Source organism: Trachemys scripta, chromosome 11 (genome assembly GCF_013100865.1).
Source record: "Trachemys scripta elegans isolate TJP31775 chromosome 11, CAS_Tse_1.0, whole genome shotgun sequence".
Classification (NCBI taxonomy): domain Eukaryota; kingdom Metazoa; phylum Chordata; order Testudines; family Emydidae; genus Trachemys; species Trachemys scripta.
In genome coordinates, this window is record NC_048308.1 from 59894900 (window position 1) to 59918205 (window position 23306).

At 42.0% G+C, this 23306-nt stretch overlaps 1 protein-coding gene across 8 annotated transcripts in view; it reads left to right on the plus strand.

The window, feature by feature from the left end:
- Window positions 1–23306, plus strand: part of ADAM23 (ADAM metallopeptidase domain 23) — a 186235-nt gene that overhangs the window by 43411 nt on the left and 119518 nt on the right. For all 8 annotated transcript variants that reach the window (XR_004647747.1, XM_034786478.1, XM_034786475.1 and 5 more), the window contains exon 4: window positions 22042–22105. Coding sequence is in view for 7 of the 8 variants with exons in the window: in XM_034786478.1 (XP_034642369.1) it covers window positions 22042–22105 (64 nt within the window). In the remaining variant the exon portion in view is untranslated. The remainder of the gene's footprint in view (window positions 1–22041; window positions 22106–23306) is intronic.

Genomic DNA, 23306 nt, shown 5'->3' on the forward strand with positions numbered 1-23306 from the left:
TTCTGCAAGGTGAGCTTTCTCAGATTTCACTTTGGCAGAACTTCTTTTCCTTAGTCAGTTTTATGGGGCGTTTGAACTGAACAAAATGTACTGTAAAGACGATAGCTAGTAATCAAGTGCCCTCATATTATATGATACAAAGTAAAGAAGTCTGAGTTAGATACATTATTATTAACATTATTGCTAATATTTGAAATAAAATATTAGTAATGTGGTGTGGCTTTATGTGTGACTGAAATTCAGATCCACTCAGAAATACGGTGCTCTGAAGTTGATTATCTTTTTTTAAATTAATTTGCATGTTTTTGCCCATAATTTATTTTTGTGGCTGGCATTGTACTTGGTCTCTGCTATAAGGTTGGGTTTCAGAGGTTTGAGTTTGGTGAAGATGGAAAAAATACCCTAATGTTTTGGAAACTATATAACCGTGTTTCTTGGAACAAGGCTACAGCAAAAACAGCTTGAAATTTGGATGGACACAATTCTCATTGGTTTGAAGAAAATTAATTTTGATTTAACAAAGTTATAATCATTAGAAAATTGGATACTGAACATCTGCAGTACAAACCTTCTATATGTACATAAGTTCACAATACATTTTTACAGATACAGGCCTTGATCCTGCAAAGACTTTGTGCCTATTGACTTGTCGTGCTCAAGTCTTTGCAGGATTGGAGCTATAGTCAGGTGTACATCTGTAGGTACAAAGTCTTATAAGATTTGCTGGTTTTGCATAAGGGTGAAATGGAGTGGATGTTTTTTTAAAAAATATGCTCTAGTTCATCCACAGCTATTGGACATGAAGCAGGAATTAATTCAGAAGGTCCTGTGTTATACAGGAGATCAGACAAGTGATCACAGTGGTTTCTTCTGGCCTTAAAATCTATGAAATGCACTCCTGTGCCAAGGGCTGGCACGAGTCCTGTGCTATATACCACTAAGTTCTGCTTAAGTTTGCATAGTCTTTTTGTGCTAGACCTCCTCACAGGATGAATTTAACTCAAGGTGAATAGTAGTAGAGAAAAGAACTTTCAAATTCTGCTGACAAAGCCAGCAAACAGTAATCTGATTACCTCCAGATTTTATAATTTATTCCTCTTTCTACCTCCCCCCATCCCCCGAAAAAACATAGGAAATGTGAATGGAAAAATAAATAGAAACCTACTGGTAATTCTGCAAGATTAAGAATTCAAAAGTCAGGAAGTGTCAAAATTGGTCTTTTTTCAAATATACACGTAATGTATTCCCCTTTGTTGTTAATGTATCCTGTAAAATATATAGGATGTGCAAACTGGCTATGTTAATATTATTGTAGCAAGATTCATTTTATAACTTTTTACTTTTGAGTTTTTAATATAACTAATGCTGGGGCTTAGTTTTTTTACACATTTAATAAGTACATGTTCAGAGTGCGGTGTGTGCACTTGCGTATGTATGTATGTCACTTCAGGGAGTCTCAGCTTTAGATAATAGAATTCCATATCTGGTGTAGTTCATGAGTCCAGTTCTACAAGCCCTCTGCAAAACTTTCATTTACTTCAGTGGGAGTTCCACATGCAAAGGGCTAAATGCTCCCTATATTTATCCAGACTAATTAGACTGGACAATTATTTTCCTTTGCCTTTGGTAGGGTTTATAACTGTGATGTGGCGGTGTAAAGAAGCTTGCTTCTCAATTACTGAGTCCAGCCAATAATTAAAAAAAAATAAAGAAAGGAAAACAACAGTCTTATTTAAGAGATTGTATGAATTGTAATAGAATTTGAGTATTTATCTACCTTCCCTTAATGATTCATTTCCATAATTGCTTTGGTATCTTTGTTTCAGTTTTAACAGTAATGTTTGATGTTGTTATATATACATTATAACTCTAATGCTAAGTATGGGAGCAAACTTAATTTATGCCTTGATTATGCAAATATTTATGCATGTATTTAACTTTTATGCTCTGTGAATGACTACTTTTTAGGGAGATTTATCCATATGAAAAATTTGAGAAAGAATCCAAAGATGAGCAAGATTCTAATAAAAAAAAATTCCAATGGGAGTTATTTTTTATGACTTCTAACGTAAACATTGTATGACCAATTTTTGTTCAGCTGTGCATAAAAACTGACAGTTTTCAGGCCAAATGAATTTTCCTAATCAAAATTAGAGAGTTAAAATAGGGCTTATAATAGAACTTGTAACTAAACTTTGGAGCCATGACCATGGTGCCAACTGTAGGTATGTCTGAGTATATATAAAATACAATATTTACAGATAACCTTCTGGTAAACTGAGGATTGTTATGATATCATTTTGTAGGCTGTTGAAAATCTATTGCCTAGGCTGCCTGTACCTGCCTTTCAAGGCCTAATTTACTTGGGCTGTGAGGACTTATTTTTCAGACTGGAGAAAATTGTGTGTCAGAGAACTAATGCCCCACCCACGCAAATCTTACCTTCCTCACAATTTATAGGAGTGGCTCTGAATTCATCTTGCCAAATCTGACACATTTTGGATTTAGAGTCAGAGCATCAGAAAGAGGCTGGACACCTCGGAGATACTACAAAAATAATACCAGAGTCAGCCTCATAAGTAGGCTTTGGTGTTGCTAGGGCATCTGAGGAAAATGTGAATATGTTTCCAGTACAGCAAGGCTCCTAAGACATTCTCGTAAGTAAAATTGTTCTAAATATTCCATCTGGGGTTACTAATGGAGGGAATTTGATGGTATTGATTTCCTCCAGAGTTGTTAAGATGGCTTCTTATCATATTGGCAAAGAAAGTGGGCATAATTTTTCAGGAATAGGAAATCAGCTTAGGGCTACTACCAAAGTAAATTATGGGAACGGTCTCAGAATCTGGTGTGGTCACTGACAACAGGGTCAAGTCAATTTTTTTTTCTCTCAGAAACAAAAATACTCTATTAACCTTAATGAAATAAAGATAATAGAAAAAGAAAATTAAAAGAGTAGACACAGCATCCATTTCTATTGTTCGTTTTTCTCTTCTTCCACTAGTGAAGAGGTGTAACTGTTTAAATCTGGAAGAATGAGTCTAATCTGCAAAACCAGGGAAGACTATAGGGAGTGTGACCTAGTGGTTAGAGCACTGGACTGGGAATCAGGGTTCTATTCCTGACTTTGCCACTGGACTTCTGGGTGATCTTGGGCAAATCACTTCACCTCTCTCTGTCTCAGTTTCGCCATCTATAAAATGGGGAAAGCCATACTTACCTCTTTTGTAAAGTGCTCTCAGATCTACTGCTGAAAACTGTTATATAAGAGCTTAGTATTATTCAACATGTCTAATAAATAGGGCTGTCAAGCGATTAAAAAAATTAATCGCGATTAATCACGTGATTTAAAAAAAACATTTATTTAAATATTTTTGGATGTTTTCTACATTTTCAAATATATTGATTTCAATTACAACACAGAATACAAAGAGTACAGTGCTCAGTTTATATTTATTTTTTATTACAAATATTTGCACTGTAAAAAACAAAAGAAATAGTATTTTTCAATTCCCCCATTGCAAGGATTGTAGTGCAAGCTCTTTATCATGAAAGTTGAATTTACAAAGATAGAATTATGTAAAAAACACCTGCATTCAAAAATAAAACAATGTAAAACTTTAGCGCCTACAAGTTCACGGAGTCTTACTTCTTGTTCAGCCAATCGCTCAGACAAACAAGTTTGTTTACATTTGCAGGAGATAATGCTGCCTGCTTCTTGTTTACAGTATCATCTGAAAGTGAGAACAGACGTTCACATGGCACTGTTGTAACCAGCGTCACAAGATATTTATGTGCCAGACGCTCTAAAGATTCATATGTCCCTTTATGCTTCAGTGACCATTCCAGAGGACATGCGTCCATGCCGATGACAAGTTCTGCTCGACAACAATCCAAAGCAATGCGGACCAACACATGTTCATTTTCATCATCTGAGCCAGATGACACCAGCAGAAGGTTGCTTTTCTTTTTTGGTGGTTTGAGTTCTGTAGTTTCCCCATCGGAATATTGCTCTTTTAAGACATCTGAAAACATGCTCCTCATCTTGTCCCTCTCAGATTTTGGAAGGCACTTCAGATTCATAAACCTTGGGTTGAGTGCCATAGCTATCTTTAGAAATCTCATATTGGTACCTTTTTTGCGTTTTGTCAAAGTGTTCTTAAAACAAACAACATGTGCTGGGTCATTTTCCAAGACTGGTATAACATGAAATATATGGCAGAATGCGGGTAAAATAGAGCAGGAGACATACAATTCTTCCCCAAAGAGTTCAATCACAAATTTAATTAATGCATTATTTTTTTAATGAGCATCATCAGTATGGAAGCATGTCCTCTGGAATGGTGGCTAAAGCATGAAGGGGCATATGAATGTTTAGCATATCTGGCATGTAAATACCTTGCAATGCTGGCTACAAAAGTGCCATGGGAATGCCTGTTCTCACGTTCAGAGGACCTGGAACAAGACTTTACATCACGGGAAGTAGAGGCCAGACTTACAAAGACCAAAAACACAGCCCCAGGAAAAGATGGCATTCGCTACAACTTCCTGAAAAAACGAGACCCTGGTTGCCAGTTTCAACTAATGCAAACAGTTCCGCTGTACTCCCAACTCCTGGAAGAAGTCCATGACGGTGCTTGTCTACAAGAAAGGCGAGCGAGACGACCCCAACAACTGGAGACCCATCTCTCTTTGTTCCACCATGTACAAACTGTATGCCAGCTGCCTCACGGCTAGGATCACAGACTGGTTGGTGAACGGAGGAGTTGTCAGCTCCATCCAGAAAGGCTTCATGTCATGCGAAGGCTGCTACGAACACACTTTGTCCTTCAGACTGCCATCCACATGGTCAGGAAAGCACGGAGGCAACGTGCCATAGCATGGCTTGACCTGGCTAATGCTTTTGGATCGATGCCCCACTAGCACATTTTTGCTATGCTGCGAGAGTTTGGGATACCTGAAAACTTTCTCCAACTGGTCTGGGAACTGTATGAAGTTTGCACCACCACCATCTGCTCCATGGACGGAGAGACGCCCGGAATTCCTATCCATAGCGGCGTGAAGCAAGGCTGCCTCCTGAGCCCCATCATTTTCAGCTTAGCCATGGAGCTGCTCATTTGAGCGATCTCCAGCAGTCTAGGCGGTTTCAATCTATACGACAACAGAATGAATATCCTGGCCTACGCAGATGATCTGGTCCTGATTGCAGACAACCCTGAGAGTCTCCAACAGATGCTCGACATCACCAGCCAGGCTGCCAACTGGATGGGACTCTGCTTCAATGCCAGGAAGCGCACATCCCTTTATATCGATGGCAGTAGAAGTGACTCAGTCCAGGAGACGCCGTTTGAGATCCAGGGCAAACCCATGATCTTCCTCGAGAATGGGCAAGTGTACCAACATCTCAGCATGCCCATGGGTTTCCGCGTCCAGCAGACACCTGAGGATACCACTGTGGAGATCCTACGAGGTGTGGCCAGAATTGACCAGAAGATCAATGCTTTGAACACCTTCCTGATCCCCCGTATCTCATTCGTCCTGAGGGGATCTGCCGTGGTGAAGGTGGTACTTAGCAAGGCAGACAACACCATCCAGCAGTGGATGTTTCCCCAGCAATGAACTGGTGTACATCTCACACAGACAGGGCGGCGCCAGCGTCCCTCGAATGGGTGATCTGTGCGAAGTTGCCGTGATCACTCACGCCTTCTGATGTGCCTGGATGCCACGGTGAGGAACATCGTGGAGAGTGCTCTGAAGGATGCCGTCAAGAAGTGAATCGCCAGAACCCCCTCCAACCAAGATGTCGCCACCTACTTTGCTTTGCTCTTGACTCGTGCCTGCAACGCAGCGCAACAACTGGAGAAACTTATCGGCTGCCACTGGACGTGGTGCAAGGAACGCCAGGAGTTGGGAGTCCTGGTGCAACAGGTGAAGAATACAGATCACACTATTATCACTCCGAGAGCTAGAACAATGCTGGAGAGGACCCTGAAGGATGCCATCCGCTGCCAATAGGTGGAAAACCTGAAATGGAAGTCGGACCAGGGCAAGGCATACAAGGTGACGTGCAAGTGGGATGCAACCACTTCCTCCCCAGGGGTAGCTTCACCTGATTTGCAGACTGGAGGTTCATCCACAGGACCCAGCTTATCTGCATCCCACTGAATGGAGCCGTCCACAATGGGAATCAGGGCAGGTGATGCAGGAAGTGAGGCTATGCCAACGAGACGCTACCCCACATCCTCTGTAGCTGCAAGCCCCATTCAAGAGCTTGGCAGCTGCGACACATGCCATCCAAGATCGACTGGTCAGAGCCATCCTGCCACCCATGGGGAAGGTTGCCGTAAACTCCGCCATCTTTGGAACCGACAGGCAGTTGCGACCAGAAATCGTTATCACTAACAAGGACCGGAAGAAGATTGTCATGGTGGACTTCACAGTGCCCTTTGAGAACAGGACCCCAGCCTTCCACGATGCCCAAGCTCGAAAGGTGGATAAATACGCCCTTCTGGCCGAAACATTGAGAGCTAAGGGTTACCAGGTTCAGACGCATGCACTGATCATCGAAGCCTTGGGCGCATGGGACCCCAGTAACGAGCAAGTGCTGAGAGAATGCGAAATTGGTCAATGCTATGCTTGGCTGATGTGGCAACTGATGGTGTCGGATGCCATCAGATGGTCGAGGGACATCTACATAGAATACATCACCGGACATCGGCAATACCAGAAGGGATGAGCTGGAGTGCCGATGAGAAGCGCAGTCAGGAAAGTAACTGAAATACTTTTCTTATGGGTTGTATTTTCTAAATGGACAACCTACCCTAAATTCTCAATTACTGAGGGACAATCTCCATTCATTGATATATTTTGCTTTCCACAACCAAATCTCTGTACAACTTTTCATGAGTGATGTATCCGAGTATTCGGATTCTAATATCTAAACTGTATTGTTAAATCTGTTCACCTAAATTTGGGTTATTGCTGATTATGTACTTTATGTATCATATTACTTTTCAAAACAATCTTTGTATTTGTGTATAATCTAATCACTATACCCAGATGTACAGACTCTTTTCTCAATCTGTGTATTATATAATTTTTTTAACATTAGCTTTAATAGAATTTTTATATCTGGCATGTAAATACCTTGCAATGCCAGCTACAAAAGTGCCAGGTGAACGCCTGTTCTCACTTTCAGGTGTCATTGTAAATAATAAGCGAGGAGCATTATGTCCCTACATGTAAACGAACTTGTTTGTCTTCGCGATTGGCTGAACAAGAAGTAGGACTGAGTGGACTTATAGGCTCTAAAGTTTTATATTGCTTTGGTTTTGAGTGCAGTGATATAACAAAAAAAAATCTACATTTGTAAGTTGCACTTTCATGATAGAGATTGTACTACAGTACTTGTATGAGGTGAATTGAAAAATACTATTTCTTTATCATTTTCAGAGTGCAAATATTAGTAATAAAAATAATAATATAAAGTGAGCACTGTACACTTCATATTCTGTGTTGTAATTGAAATCAATATATTTGAAAACGTAGAAAAAACATCTCAAAATATTTCACTTGGTATTCTATTGCTTAACAGTGCGATTAAGACTGCGATTAACTAAAAAAAATTAATTGTGATTAATCGTGAGTTAACTGTGATTTATTGACAGCCGTGCTAATAAATAATAATAATAGGATTGAGAACATGTTGGGAATTCAGTCAAACCTGGAAGAGGAAAAGAAACAAAAATTAAAGGTTTCTTTTCTCTTGGTAAATATAAACATCTTATTTAATCTTTGGTAAATAGTATTCAGTGGGAACATATTAAGAAAGGCTAATGCCTTCAGACATTGATGACATTTAATAAAATTCAAATAGATAAATCAGAATTGTCCACAATTTCAAAGGTGCATACATATGGTATAGCTAGGCATGGCAGATTTTATTTTTATTTTTTTCCCAATTTTGACCATTAATATTGTTTTTTTTTTAAATTAACAACTATTTCAGTTTTTACAGTTGTAAGAAATTAAGTGGGAAGGTTGGGGTCAGGGCAGACCTGATAGTGGGGCTGTAGGGGGCTCTGTGCGGGGCCAAGGGGCCAAGAAACCCAGGTGCAAGGTCCAGGGGTGGCTGTGCTCCTGGTCACATGGAGCAGATACTCCTGGTCATGGGAGGAGAGCAAGCCCTGGCTGTGGGGCAGGCCACCCTGCTACTGACCAGGTTTGCCGAGGGATATCGCTTCACTCCTGGCTGGTGAGTGAGTGAGCAGAGCTGCAGTGGGCTCCCTGTGCTGCCAGAGGGCTGGTGACACTGGAACCCTGCAGGCGCAAGGTGTGGAGCAAGGCTGTGGTCCTGATGAGGCAGAGCAGAGACCCCTGGCCAGGACTGCAAGGAGCAGCATGAGTCCCTAGCTTATGGGGAGGCCACACCACTGCTAAATGGCTCTCTCCTTGGGCAGGAGCCATTCAGCAGTGGGGTGGCCCCTCCATCGTTGTCCTCACAGTGTTGGCAGGGGGAATCTCTGTTCTGCCCTGCAAGCACCACAGCCTTCCCCACACCTTGTGCCTGCAGGGATCTAGTGTCACTGGCCCGGTGATCATGCAGGGAGCTCTCTGCAGCTCTACTGTCACAGCCCCGCTCAGATAGTCCCATGATAGGGGGCTGCAGAGGGCTCTCTGTGCTGCCACAGGGCCAGTGGCACCTGAATCGTGCTAGATGCTGGAGGGAGGCTCCTTCACACTAGCTGTTACTGATGTATATATTTTTTCGTTGATTTCAGCATGTCAGCTGAAATCAGTGCTTACTGACATCTGTCAATTTAAATCGAATCCTGCCAAGCCTAATTGTAGACCTGGCTAAAGATAAGGTGATTCCCATGCAGAGAATTTTTTTCCATCTGCTAAAGATCCAGCAGATAGAAGAGTAGAGGAATAATTAAGATGCAATTTTGAGGCAGCTATAGTATCTCTTAAAACGTCAGTTTTGTCACTTACTTTTCCACAGCAGTTCTGTGAGATTGAGGCACTTCTTGTCGCAAAAAATGAAAGCTCAAGATTCATTATTATAAAATATCTCTGACAGTTTAATTTTTTCAGATGCTTTTGATTAGCTCCTTTGATTAACTGAGATATTCTTCAGGGTCCATGGCCTCCCAGTCCTGCCACAAGGAGATGGTGGAAGCTATGGCAAGCTGACATCCACATTAAAGAGATGCTGAGGAACCATTCAAGCATTCTGAAGAGCCATTCAAGCTGCCACTTTGAATGTGACTGTTGACATAACTGAGAAGTATGCTTCTTCCTTCTCAAAAACATGGAAATCGAGCACAAATAAAGGATGAATTTCTTCATGTCCCTACTCCCCAAACTGTTCCAGAGGAGAAACTGGTTTTTAAACAGAGATCACACAGGAGGTAGAAAAGAATCTGGCAATGCATCCTCATTCATGAAAGTCAAACATGATTCTCTGACTCCCTCTCAGTACCTCCTCTCAAATGGGGGAAGATTATCAGGATTTATTCAAGAGTGGCTAGAACATTATCCACAAAAATACTATAAAGGATTTTATCAGATTGTGAGATTCTCCGTAGAATTGATGTACATATCTCCTTTCATTTTCGTTCAGGCACTAAGGAAGAAGTTATTTCTCATCTTTATTCTGGTAACCTATAATTGTGGGGGGGGGGAGGGGAAGGTGCTGGGGGTGGGGGAGAGCTTTTTTGTGGTTTGGAATTAGAAAGAATCAGAGCAGTACTAGATCTTAAGGGATTTTAAATGGATGTACCATTTATGCAGGCTTCTATAGGGAAGCATCATTCATACGAACAGTAATAATACTAATAATACTAAGGGACTTCACAGATCTAGTAAAAGTTATCTGGAGATTTCAGTTAATCCCTGTCTCCAGTAATTTCTTACGTTTGCTTTTTTTAAACCCACAGTTTTAATACAAAACACCACCATTTGGCCTATAAACAACTTGCATAGAATATATGAAAATAATACTCATGTTGATTATTGTTTGAGAACACAAGGAATTTGTCTGCAGTACTATTCCTGGATGATATTCTTGTCAGAGTAGCTTCAAAGGCAGCAACCAAAATTGAGATGACTATAAATACATAGTGGAAGCATAGTTCAGTAATAAACTTCAAGAAGAACAATCTAATTTCAGCCAAGTTTATACCTGGGTATAGTTGGGATTGATAAATAATAGACTAGACTACAGAGAGTCTTTCTGCTTGAGAACTTTTTTTTTTTTTAAGCTATAGAAGTTAATCAGATCAGGACTGAGTAACTCAGGGCTGTTCTAAATTACACCCAGTTTAAATAGCCACCAAAGGGACATTCCACAGCTGTAAGCACTAGAGTACATCATCACTTTGGCCACATCCTATGACCTGGCAGGCCCCACCACATCACTTATGCTAGAGCTGGGAGGGATTGGTTAGGACTGGCTAGACATCTCCACACCCAGGAATTTAGCCATACTTAGGAGAACCCCCACGTAGCCATTTAAGTCAGTTATAAGGGTGGCTGGTGCTGCCAGAGTGGCACAAAATGTTTATATTGGGATCAGGATCTGGTTCTGGCTTCCTCCACTTAAAGCTCTATTATCAAAATTTGATAGCAGGGTCTCATTACTTACTTCACTTTTTAGTGTGATATATTGGTGAAGCTCCTGTTGTCAAGTCAACAAAACATATTTTGTGATGAATTATCCTTGGTTCTAACTAGGGATGTAAATACTGTTAAAAAAGTTAAGAGTTTAAATGATTAAAAATGTTGTTTAAACGGCTAACTGTTTAAGTGGCTGGGGCCCATCTGGCTGGCGCAACTGGGGCTGGGCCCACTCCAGCTGAGCACCATGGCTGAACCCACTCCGGCTGGCGTGGGGGTTAACTGTTAAGTCAATTAACCGGTAAGACTATGCTTACCAGTTAACCTTTTACATCCCTGGTTCGAACTGTTTTTTGTTTGCTTACTTAGTAATTCACAAAATTTAAGCAATTCACAACCGGCTGCCCTGTCGTTAGTGTTGAGTTTGAAACATGTACAAAATACACAAGCAATCAGCTGATTTATTAGTTCCTAAGATAAACATAATTTAAAGAATATGAAACACAAATAAGTCACAGATATTGCCTGTCTTGTTACTGGCTCCATCTTTAGTTTCTTCAAATTAATTTTGCTTATTGTTTATAAGGCAAAGTCTTGTGATTTAATAAACTATGGTAGAAAGAAGATGTAGTGAGGCAAGATAGCACAAGTCAGAACAAGACTCAGAAATCAAACTGGACAAGTCCAAGGAATATGGAAAAGTTCAGGGCAATTAAACTCTTCCTCACTCTCGTTACTTCATTCATCCAATCTGAATTTGGATTGCAGTTTGGTTTGGGTACAAGACATCACATTAATGTTCTCTCTTCTGTTCTGGAATCAGTCTACATATATCTCCTGAATTGTTGCCAAATGTGGTTGTGACCAGAGTGATTCTTACAATTAAGGTGGCAAAAAGTTCTAACTCCCTGATTTCACGTATTCATAATTTTCCCAACCTTTTTACTTTTCAGTGAAATTTTTCCTGCTTGATTTTGAAGCATAATTTATTTTTGAAACTTTGAGCAAAATCCTTTCAGCCATATTGGAATTATGAAAGGATTTTTTTTAAAAACATTTTTCTGAATTAAAAAAAAAATCCTGACAATTTTCATTCTGATAGGATAAATAAAAATGATTAACTTTGAAATGTCACACTTAATAGGTAAATTCATGGTGTGTACTTTGCTTTGTTCTTTTTAAATTAGTTGTCAAACAGTCTATGTGTGCCAGTACCACTTTTAACAATGTAGATTTGATGGGAGAGGCTGCAAAGTTATGCCTCAGCACCGTGGGACATCCTTCATCCTGATCAATGTATTGGTATAATCAATCCATGTTAAAGTTTGGTGCTTTAACACGTTGATTTGGTGGTGCTTAGCACCTTGAGTGAGGCAAGGTTGGTCTGCCATAGGAAATACTCCACAATTCCAGACACTTGGTCAGTTTTGCCCTTGGCTTCAGGGAACAACTGCAAGAGGTGTCCAGTTTCCTGTTGGGCCCACATGTTCTGGAGGAGGAATGCAGAGGGGGACAAGAACAGGAGAAGAGGAGGTGGAGAGAGTAGATTGGGATAAGGTTAGGAGCTGCCTGTAGGAGGAGACTGGCTTGGCAAGAAGACTGGGACCCCAGAGTGGAAACAGAGCTGGCGGGGAGGGTGTGACAGAGATCTGATGAAGAGCGGTGAGGGTATGGGATGAGGAGACTGGGACCAGGAGTCTGAGGAGGAAGTCTCAGACTAGGAAGAGTGTGGGTGGATGGAGAGACTGAGATGGAATGAGAAGGCTGGTGGAAGGTTTGGGGCTCACTGGTCAGGGCGACTCGGATGAAGAGCTTATGGAGGGAAAGTAGGACTGGGTGCTAGGGTAGTGGGGAAGACTGGGACTCAGATGGGCAGTAAGACTGACTGTGATGAAGAGTCCAGAGAAATGGAGACTGGGACTGTCTACATGAATAGGCTGGAAGTAGGAGTTGGTTGGGGGCTGGGGGAAGACAGGACTGAGGCAGGGACAGGCTGGAGGGAATGAGAGTAGAAGGGATCAGGCTTGAGGGGAATGGGCAAAAGGGTCTGTAACCATTTAGATTATACTCCCCATAGAGACAGTAATGAATCAAAGAATCTTCAGTCTCAACATTTGTGTTATCAGCAAATATCTGTGAAATCCCCAGCAAACCATGTGTCTCTTCCCCTCTGGTGGCTGCTGTTTTTTCAGTTTGTTATTCTAAAACCCAAGGAAATTGTGCATGTGTTTATACACACATACGCACCTCCATTAAAAAGAATAGTTTTAAAGTTGAAGAAAATGCCAGAACTATGGTCGCCTGTGGAGCGTTAACGTGGCTCCCTTAAGGCTGCATGAGCGACCTCAATTCAGACATTTTCTACCTTTTGAGTATTTGACTTTGCAACCTTAACATTCTTTTTATGTAGTTTTTTTTCTGTGTAATTACTAATTACATTGTGCAATCTTAATATATGCATATGGATTTAATATGACTCTGTGGGTGTGTGGCCTGATCCTTTGTTTCCTTATGCAAAATTTTCACTTTGTATCATTCTGTTTTACCATTTGAGTTATGTAGTGAGAAAAAGGATTCAGAGAAATTATTAAACCCACTTTGTTAGTGGTGCTCAGGTCAGTTTGATCTGAAGCAGCAGCAGCATAGCAGGTAAAGGTAGGATGCCAGCGGGAGTCGGTGGCATTTATAAGTTCAACAGTTAGACCAAGCAGACCCTCGCCACAAAGTCCAATTACATCTACAAATATGAGATATAAAATTAGTCCGGAAGCAGTACTCCAAAATGATATGGAAAAGTTTTCTTTTGAAGATTAAAGACTCCTGGCGGGATTTTCAAAAATGGCTAATGGAGTCAGATACTCAACGTCCATTGAAAGTCAGTGAGAACTGGATGCCTAATACCCTCAGACATTTTTGAAAATCCCATCCTATATGGTCATTGCTATACACCATGCAGATGAAGTTAATGTATCCTGTAGAGATAACATTATAATTATTTTTTAAAGAAATTTCTGTGTGCTAAAGTAAGAGACTGTCCTTCTTAATAACAGAAATTCATAGATTTTACATTGGGATCAGCTTCAACTATTGTTAAGCAGTAAATGTGTAACACAATTGTAATATTGCAGTGTACTTTTTAATTGATAAACCTCTGCATACAGAAGCTTTAAGTCTCAGGTGCAAGAGTCAGAGTTGTTTTATGTATTTATATTGGATTTCAGGCTAGTCAAATTAATTGCATATATTCATAATGTTTATGAAATGCCAATATTACTTCTGTAACACAGACTCTTATCCAGAATTGAAATTGTGCAGGTATGTTTACGTTTGGCTTAGAGTTGGATAAGCCAGGGAAAGTACTCTTGGCAATCCAACTACTACTGAAAAAGCTTTTTATTATACCGTGTGTAAGCCTCAGCGCGATTGATGTTTAACACTTTTAAATTAGACTGAATTTGCTCTCTGTCCAGGAAGCTAAATAAATGAATATTCCAGAATGGCTTTCCTAAAAGTGGGTTACACTTGCACCAGTGGACCAGTTCTCAAACTTCCAATGACAGGAGCAAATATTGACTAGTCTGGTCTTTGTTTAACTAAATTATTTTTGTAGTGTCCCATATCTTTGTGATGATCCTGATTCAGTAAATTAGTATACAGGCAACAGGCAATACTGAGGAATCTCTGATGCTAGAACAAGTGATGCAACCAGAGCCTATTTTGCCACTATTGAAATTCACACAGCCTGGTGTTAATGAATCCTTGGTAACCTTGATTCTTCCACCCTTTATATAGGCTCAAAAGCCTACAACACATAAATGTTACAGAGGATAAGTTTTTGTGGATCAGGTACTGTATAGAAAATAGTGGATAAGGTCACCCCTTTTTACTTTGGAAACTGCTGAGGGTCTCACAACTATGAAGGTACTTGGAACGAGATTCCCCTGAAAGTAGAGCAGCAGTGCCCGTTCACCCTCCGCTGGAGTAATTGATGAGGGAGGGTAGACAGCACTTGCATACTACCCTGGCTATTGCTAAGACAATTGACATAAAATATATTCTACTTAGAGTACCAATGGCTATTCCTCTCAGTCTCCTTTTGAAAATCTGGTCATGAAGGTAGCAATGGCTGGAGCCAACACTATCTGTGACTCAGATGCTGCAATGACCTTGGATTCTGGATTTACCAGTCTGCTGGTTGTCAGCTTCCTTTGGGTTCTATTTTCTGTGGGCAAGTAACAGTTTGACCTGTGGAAGATGGATAATTGCACATAAAGAAATGTGATGAACTCAAAAGTTAAGCAGTGGGGAAGTGGAAATCACCAGAGAATACATTGTAGATGACTCCTCTAATTGTAGTATCATGAGACTTGATTCTGAAAGGTATACATGGGTGTGATAATCAATCCTAAATGTGGAGGTTCAGCAGAAATTCAATGATGTGCTTTTAGATGAAGAGAATCTATTTTGGAAAGAGATGGATTTTTGCCTTCACTGCAGAAAGATGCCTTTGTCTCTTTGTGGAGCTTTTTACCAGTTGAAAAGCCAGAACATGTCCACAACCTGAGGGTACTTTAAATGGCAGGATGATAGTATCTTAACTGGGCGGCCACCTTTCACTGACTCCTTGGAGCAACTCAACTGAACACAGATGCTGCTGCTGCTCTTAAATTTGTAGAATGTTAGAGACTAAAATCATTACAACCTACAAATCATTACATGCAAATGTTATGTTCCTCAAAGTTTACTGGGATCAGACTATTTCATGTAACCCTGGAGAAAGCCAAAAGCAACCTGACAACTCCAACATTTGTTAAGCCATCAGTATGACATCTACTGAGATGGAGGCTCTGCTCAGATCTAGATTCATGAGATGCGTCTTACAATTCTCACCTGAATGCCAGATGTCCATATCAGACAAGCGGATCTTGGACATAACGCATGGTTGTTACCTGAAGCCAAACCCAGCACCTTCATCTAGTCTCTTATTTCCACCAGTCTGTAAAAAACAACAGATGATTCTTCAAAACATAGCTTGTTTTCTCAGCATAGGGGCCTAGAACTACTTTCCAAACAAAAGAGGTTCTCAAGGCTTTGCTCCATAATTTTCAATGTGCAGAAGAAAATCGGAAGAGCCTAAGCCATTCTTGACTTACAGCCATTCAAACGCTTCATCAGAAAATCAAAGCACAAAATAGATACTCCTGAACTCCACCCAAGCTGTAGTGTCCTTGGGAGTCTTGGCAGACGCTATCCTGCACTTGCTGATAATGCAGTGCCATAGTCAGCTTCTGAACTTGGTTCATGGAGATGATCACATGCTTAATAGCCCTCAGTCAGTGACTTAATGGGCGCTAGTCAGCCTAGAGGAACTTGGATTCATTGTAAATGTAAAGAGTTGTTTAAATCTGGTCCAAAAACATTGCACATTAAGATGTTAAAATATATACATCCCAGGTTGGAGTTTCTCCAACAGAGTGTCATAGCTGGGTTGTGGTCAGAGGCAAAGTCCACAGTCATGAAACAGGAGTTGAGAGTCAGGCTGGGTCAGGATACAAGGAGGTCAGAGGCAGGAGACAAACTGGAGATCAGAACCACAAATCAGGTGCCAGAAATCAAGCCAGGTCAGGATGCAAGGAAGTCAAGCCAGGGGAGCAGGAGCAGGGTGGATCCCCGTGGTTTGGACAGCTTCCTGTTCCTGCTGCTGGCTTACGTAAGGCCAGTGGACCAATCTGCTGCTCTGGGACTCTGCTAATAGGACCTCAGGGATGGAGTTTCAAAATGAGGCCAGGCTTCATGGGTTCTGGATAAACAGTAGTCAGCAGGCCACCAAGTGGAGGGTTGGAGCATGGCTGCTTCTGAGGACCTGGATTCGAGGCCCCTGGCTCATGACAGCACCCCTCCCCTAGGGGCGTCCTCTGGGCCTAGGTTTCTCAGGGTGCTTCTATGGATGAGGATGGGAGCATGAATATTCTCAGCTGGCTTGCATGTGCATTCCTCTGCGCCATAACCTTCCCAGTTGATCAGGTACCACAATTTACCCTGCTTGACCTTAGAATCGAGAACTTCATGGACAATGTATTCTTCCTGACCTGTGGAGGTGGTGATTGGGCTCTCTGGAACAATGTGGTCTCAGTGTAGGGTTTTAGGAGTGAGACATGGAATATGGGTTGGACTGTAAGGGATTAAGGGAGCTAGAGCTTGAAGGTGATCGGGTTGATTTGTTGCCGAATCTGGCGAGGGCTAAGGAACTGGTGGTCTAGTTTCCAAGAGGGTCTGTCTGTACAGAGGTGTTCTGTAGAAAGCCAGACCTTTTGTCCTACAGACTAGACAGGGCCTTGTTGCCTATCATTGTCTGCATGCTTTTTGTAGTCCTTCTTTGCCTTCTCAGGGTGTCCTTTCACCTCTTCTTGGATGTGTTGTATAGGTCAAAGGCTGATGGATTAGGGAAGGAGGTCGGTAATTGTGGATGAAATTGAGGGTGGTACCTATAGTTGACAAAGAAGGGGCTGTGGCCTGTGGATGCGTGGTCTGCATTATTATATGAGAACTTGGCATGTGATAATACTGATGAGACCAGTCATCCTGGTGATGGTTAGTGTAGCATCATAAGTATTGCTCTGGCATCTGGTTGATTCATTCCATTTGGCAATTCAACTGAGGGTGGTAGACAGAGGACAGGTGCATGTAGACAATTAATAGGCACAGAGCCTTGTGCCAGAAGCAGGTAGTGAACTAGGGATCCCAATCAGAGATGACTAGGGCCCTACCAAATTCACGGTTCATTTTGGTAAATTTCACAGTCCTCGGATTTTAAAAAATTTACATTTCATGTTTCAGATATTTAAATCTGAAATTTCACTGTGTTATAACTGTGGGGGTCCTGACCCAAAGGGAGATCGTGGGGGTATGTGTATCGCAAGGCAATTGGAGGCGGTCAGGGTATTGCCATCCTTACTTCTGCGCTTCTGCTAGTGGCGAGTCTGCCTTCAGAGTTGGGCTCGCAGCCAGCAGCCGTGAAACTTCCTGCAGCTGGAGGAGTTCCCAGAGGTGGGTCTAATCTGGCCCCGGGAGCGGCCTGTGTAGGGGAAAAGAAAGTCCTGTCCCTCCCCAGCCTCTAGCGGCTAGAGCCCAGCGGACAGAAGGAGCCCCCAGCTGGGGTGCCCCAGCCTATTCTGTCCCCAGCTCCAGGCTCAGCACTTGGGGGCTAAAGGAGCCTGGGGCTGGCTGTGCAGGGGGGCGTTACCACAGCACCCCCCGACCACAGCGCTTTGGGCGGTTGCCCATCCATAAGGCCAACCATGCCCCCACAAAAGTGATGACCCCCCCAATACCATGCCACCCTCGCTTCTGCGCTGCTGCTGGTGGTGGCACTGCCTTTAGAGCTGTGCGTCTGGCCAGAAATCACTGCTCTCCAGCTGCCCGCTCTGTGCTGCCTTCAGAAGTAAGGGTGTCAATACTGCGGCCCTCCTACAATAGCCAGATTTCATGAGGGAGACCAGATTTCATTGTTCATGATGTGTTTTTTCATGGTAGGGCCCTAGAGATGAAATGATCCGGGAGGCCATGAAGATAGACTGCTTTGTTTATCCGGAGCCGAGCAGTTTTCCCAGTGGAGGGGAATCTCATGCAAGGGAATGAAGTGAGCGATTTTCTAAAAGCAATCCACTACTGTCAGGATGGTCGTGAAATCACTGGATTTTGGTAGTTTCACCAGAAAATCAAAGGAAATGGCCTCCCAGGACCGAGAAAGTGTTTCCTCATGGTTTCTGGAATGGGATCTTGGTGTGAGCACACACCTGGCAGAAAGCAACAACAGTTTCTATTGTGGGGTACATAAGATGGTTGATATCGACTGAAGAAAGCCCTGGGCTGGGCTATGGCCTTCCAGCAGAGTCAGTCTAAAATATCTCCTGTCAGTAGGCTGATTACTAAGGTCACCTTGAACTGGTCAGAGGTATAAATCAGGAACAGAATGTGGCATTGGTTCATGAAGCCTCAGAACCACCAGCAGTTCCCATCGAACCTTTCAGGCAAGGGTTTCTCAGGCTCCTGTTCAGGGCAGGGTACTACAGGTGGTGGTTGCAGCACAGTATTCTCAGCACTAAGCTGCTTCACTTGCTCCTGCTGCTGCTGGTTTCCCCCATCAGCTGTGCAGCTTGGGCCTGCAGTGATTGATAATCTGCCTACAGGTGGAGGGCCCATTCGAATGATCCACAGAAGGATCCTCTGGGTCCTGGGTAAGCAGTAGTCAGGCCAAGTGAAGGATTGGAGCATGGCTGCTCCTGTGAACCCTGCGGACTTGGGTTCAAGGCCTTGGATCATGACACAGAGAAGACAATCAACAAGATTCGCACTTGAATCAACCAAAGCTTCAGGAGCACTTCCCATTAGGCTGGCTTTCCAAATGGCAAGTCTCATAGTCTAGTGCACAGGATTACTTCCTGAGATCAGTTTACATATGAGGAAACTGATGAGGTTTATGCTCCAGGTCTAGAATTACTCTCCAAATGTAATGAATGGGAGGGTTTGGGTTCCCAACAGTTTGATATTCCATTAAATGGTAGTTCTAGAAATCCAGTCTGACTGTAAAGACAGAATTCATTATTCCAAATAAAAAAATCACCAAAATGGATGTGATCGGGAACACCTTATAGCTGAGGGAACTTGGTACAGCTCAGATAGGAAACACGTACATTTCTTAGCATTGAGGACAGCCCTTCTGGCCTTTCAGAGTACAGTAGAACCTCAGAGTTACGACCACCTCAGGAATGGTGGTTGTTCATAACTCTGAAATGTTCATAACTCTGAACAAAACGTTATGGTTGTTCTTTGAAATGTTTACAATTGAACATTGACTTAATGCAGTTTTGAAACTTTACTTTGCAGAAGAAAAATGCTGCTCCCCCCCTTTTTTTTAGTAGTTTATGTTTAACCGTATATTGTATTTGGTTAATTTTTTGTTTGTTTGTTTTTGTCTCTGCTGCTGCCTAATTGCGTACTTCTAGTTCCAAATGAGGTGTGTGGTTGACTGGTCAGTTCGTAACTCTGTTGTTTGTAACTCTGAGGTTCTACTGTAGAATATGAAGCATTTACATTCTATTCATGGCACTAAAGGAGGATGAGTCTTTCAGGATTAGGAATCATGTCTTGATCTTTCTTGGATGGGGCCTGAATCATGTGATTCAGGCATATACTGCTCTTCCTGTTGAGCCCTAGAATTCAGTAGATCCATGCTTTTCTTTGTAACAAAATCTGCTTCATAGTCATCACCACCTCTGCTAGTAGAATATGTGAAGAACAGTACTCTCTGTATTACATGATGAAAAGATAATACTCCCTGGCTTAATAGTCAAGGTCCTTTCATACTTGCCAAGAATGTGTCTTCCCTTCATGTTGTTCAGATCCAAAACATCTGAAATGGACACATTCTTTGGTAGAGAAAATCTGCAGAGTTGCAGTTTGGGCCTCATTTATTATGTTTCTGAGACACTACAAACTGAATTTATATGCCTTTGCATATGTATCCTGTGCGAAGAGAGTGCTCTGGCCAGTAGGCCCAGATGATGACCAGATTCTGCATTCCAGTGAGCTGTGCTTAGGAGAGGCAGGTGGAGTAAGGGGCACCTTTTGGTCTTCCTCTATATTTGGATCAAGTACCTGCCTCACCCTGACGTAACTGAGAGTAGTAATTAAACTTCCTATCTAAATTCTGTCCTCATTTGGCAGCAGTGACAGAGCCCATAGATCAACGTTCAATGCAGAATGTGGAATGAGACTGGTCAGTGCTATAACAGCAAGCGTTTGAAAGAAAGCAAAAACTTATTACAGATGCCCTAAGTTAAAATACTACCAGTTTGGAGAACAAATGACACTACAATGTGATACATCCAAGAAGGGACTGAGGGTAGCTCTGTTGCAGAAGCTGCTGATTGCATACACCAGTAGAGTTTTGGTAGAAACTGAACAAGGGTACATCCAATTAGAAAAAGAATTATTGGCTGCGGTGTTGGGGTAGAGTGATTCTACCAATATGGTCACCCTGTAAAATAGTACAATCAGACCACAAACTGCTAGAGACAGTTATGTTGAAGCCTCTCCATAGTGATTCAAAAAGGTTGCAGTGCATATTGATGTCCCTCCAGCACTAGTAAGATATACTACTCAGATACTATCTAGGCTGTTTGCCTGTGTTGGCTGGCACAGTGAGGCGGGAACATGTGCCAGGCATTGGGGAGATGCTAGCACTGGGAGACAGTGCAAGATGATCAGGATGCTGTCCATCAATATGATGCACTGTTTCACGTAATTTGCATAACTGAGCATGTGAGAAGTGTCATAAACATATGTTTAAGTGCTTTACTTTATCAGGGCCAAAGTGCCCAAAGTCTTGTTGGATTGAGCTCTAGCTCATTGTGGTTGGGGCATTGAAATGGTCCCAAATATGTAGAGACCGAGACAAAGACTAGTGGGGATAGGAGAATACCCATTTATGGTTCCCTGCTTATCTGCTGGGCAGTGGCAGCAGGCAATCTGGGAACACTAGGACCAATGCCACTCCCATTCCCCCAAACACTACATGAAGCAGAAGCCCCTCTTTCCATTAGTGGAGCCAGCCCTCTGGCACCCAAGTGCTGAGTCTTCAGCTGTCGGAGTAGCCAGCATGTTTCCACTATACCCACGATCCCCTCTAGTATTAGCGGCTGTGGGTTTTTTTTTTTTTTCTCATCTCTTTGACAGAATGGGGACTTTTGCAGAGGGAGAAGGAGTTTTCAGGCAAGGAAGTGTGGGAAGGATAAAGGGTGAGATTGAGTTGAGTCCTGCCAGGATATTAGAGGCTTTGAAAAGAAATGTTAAAAGTGTTACTAAAATAGTTTGAGTTTGTAGATGAATGTTGAGTAAAGAACTAATATAATAGATAGGAAGAGGGATGATTACGGTTAATAGATAATCAATAATATGTTTTTTTTCTCTATAGACTTCAAGCTCTTGGGACAGGCACTGTGTCTGTTTGTTACTTTGATATGAATAATAAATATAATACTTATTTGAAAACAATAATGAAACTAACCATACATTGGTCAGTTAGATCCAGTGGAAACAAAACTCATAGAGTCAATTTATATTCATTTTAATTACTGTATACATTAAAAGCAAATTAAATCATACTAATGTAAGACTAACATAATGGAAATTCAGCCAGTGAGTGAAATTCCCCAAAGTCTAAAGTCTTTCTTGCCTCAAAATGCAACAGCAAGCCATTTTCTGGAGACAGCTTTCTTGATTCTTTTAATTTACTAGGTTAGAAAAAAATGATTCAAGGATTTCAGCTAAAATGATAAAATTACAGTGATTACATCTACATTTTTTGTTTCTGTTTTTAAGAAATACCATACAAAATCTTTCTTTTTTGTTTTTTTACAGTGATTTGTTATCCTCTGATTATGTGGAGATTCACTATGAAGATGGAAAACCACAATTTTCTAAGGTACTATATATATATTAAATAAGAGATACTTATTCTCCCCTCCCCCCATACAATGATAATGCAGTAAAACACAAACTTTCTGTGTTGTTTACAATATTTATCAAATACCAAAAGGCATTTACCACATATATCAAGGAATTGTGATCTCGTCTAGTTGATGATTCTTCAGCAGATGACAGGAGAAAAATTGTAATATGTGTGGGCAATTAGCTGCAAATGAAAGTGCCAAAGATGAAAGCTACAGTTTCTAAAGTATAATTTTTTCAATTGCTCCCACACTAGAGGACACAATCACTAAATTCTTCATTAAACATTTACTTCGCATAAACATAACACTTTGCATAAAGTGCAAGGCTAAGTTATAATGGGAAGTCAGTAAACATACTTGCAATGGCTTTTCTTTGCAAGAGTTTTTATAAAACCATGAATCAGAAAAAAAAAATACTGAGTGAAATTCACCCCTCTTCAGAATGTCAGCAGAAAGCCTATGCACCACTTAAGTTCTCAAATTAGAGCTAAAGTAGAATTTAAGCATTGCATAGGCTTTGGACAGAGATAAATTTTGCCCCTGAGAGAGAGGATTTCATGACCTAGTCCTTTGAGGAAACAGGGGAACAAAAATAAGTATGTTTTTGTTTGATTTAGATAGCACAAGGGATGATTAGTATATTACTGGGATGTAGAATAGCAGAGAGAAAGGACGGATATAAAATAAATGTTAAGGCAAGAATGTCTTTAAGTTAACTGAGCTCTTAGACTTTTAAAATTGCTATAAATGCCAGAGCATAGTAGAAGTTGCAAGTCACTATTCATTAGGGTTACCGTACTTAACAAATAAAAAAAGAGGACCCTCCATGGGGTCCTGGCCCCGCCCATTTCCCCACCCACAGCCCCGCCCCAACTCCGCCCCTTCCCCACCCCAACACCGCCCTAACTCCGCCCCCTCCTTTCCCAGCCACGCGGAAAGGGCTGCCCGAGCGCGACCGGCTTCACGGTTTGCCGGGCAGCCCCCAGACCCTGCACCCCCGGCCGGCGCTTCCCCAGTGCAGCTGGAGCTTAGGAGGGGAAGCGCCCAGCCGGGGGCGCAGGATCTGGAGGCTGCCCGGCAAACCGTGAAGCCGGTAGCGCTTGGGCTTCGGGCAGCCCCCATGCCTCCGGACCCTGCGCCCCCGGCCGGGCGCTTCCCCTCCTGGGCTCCGGC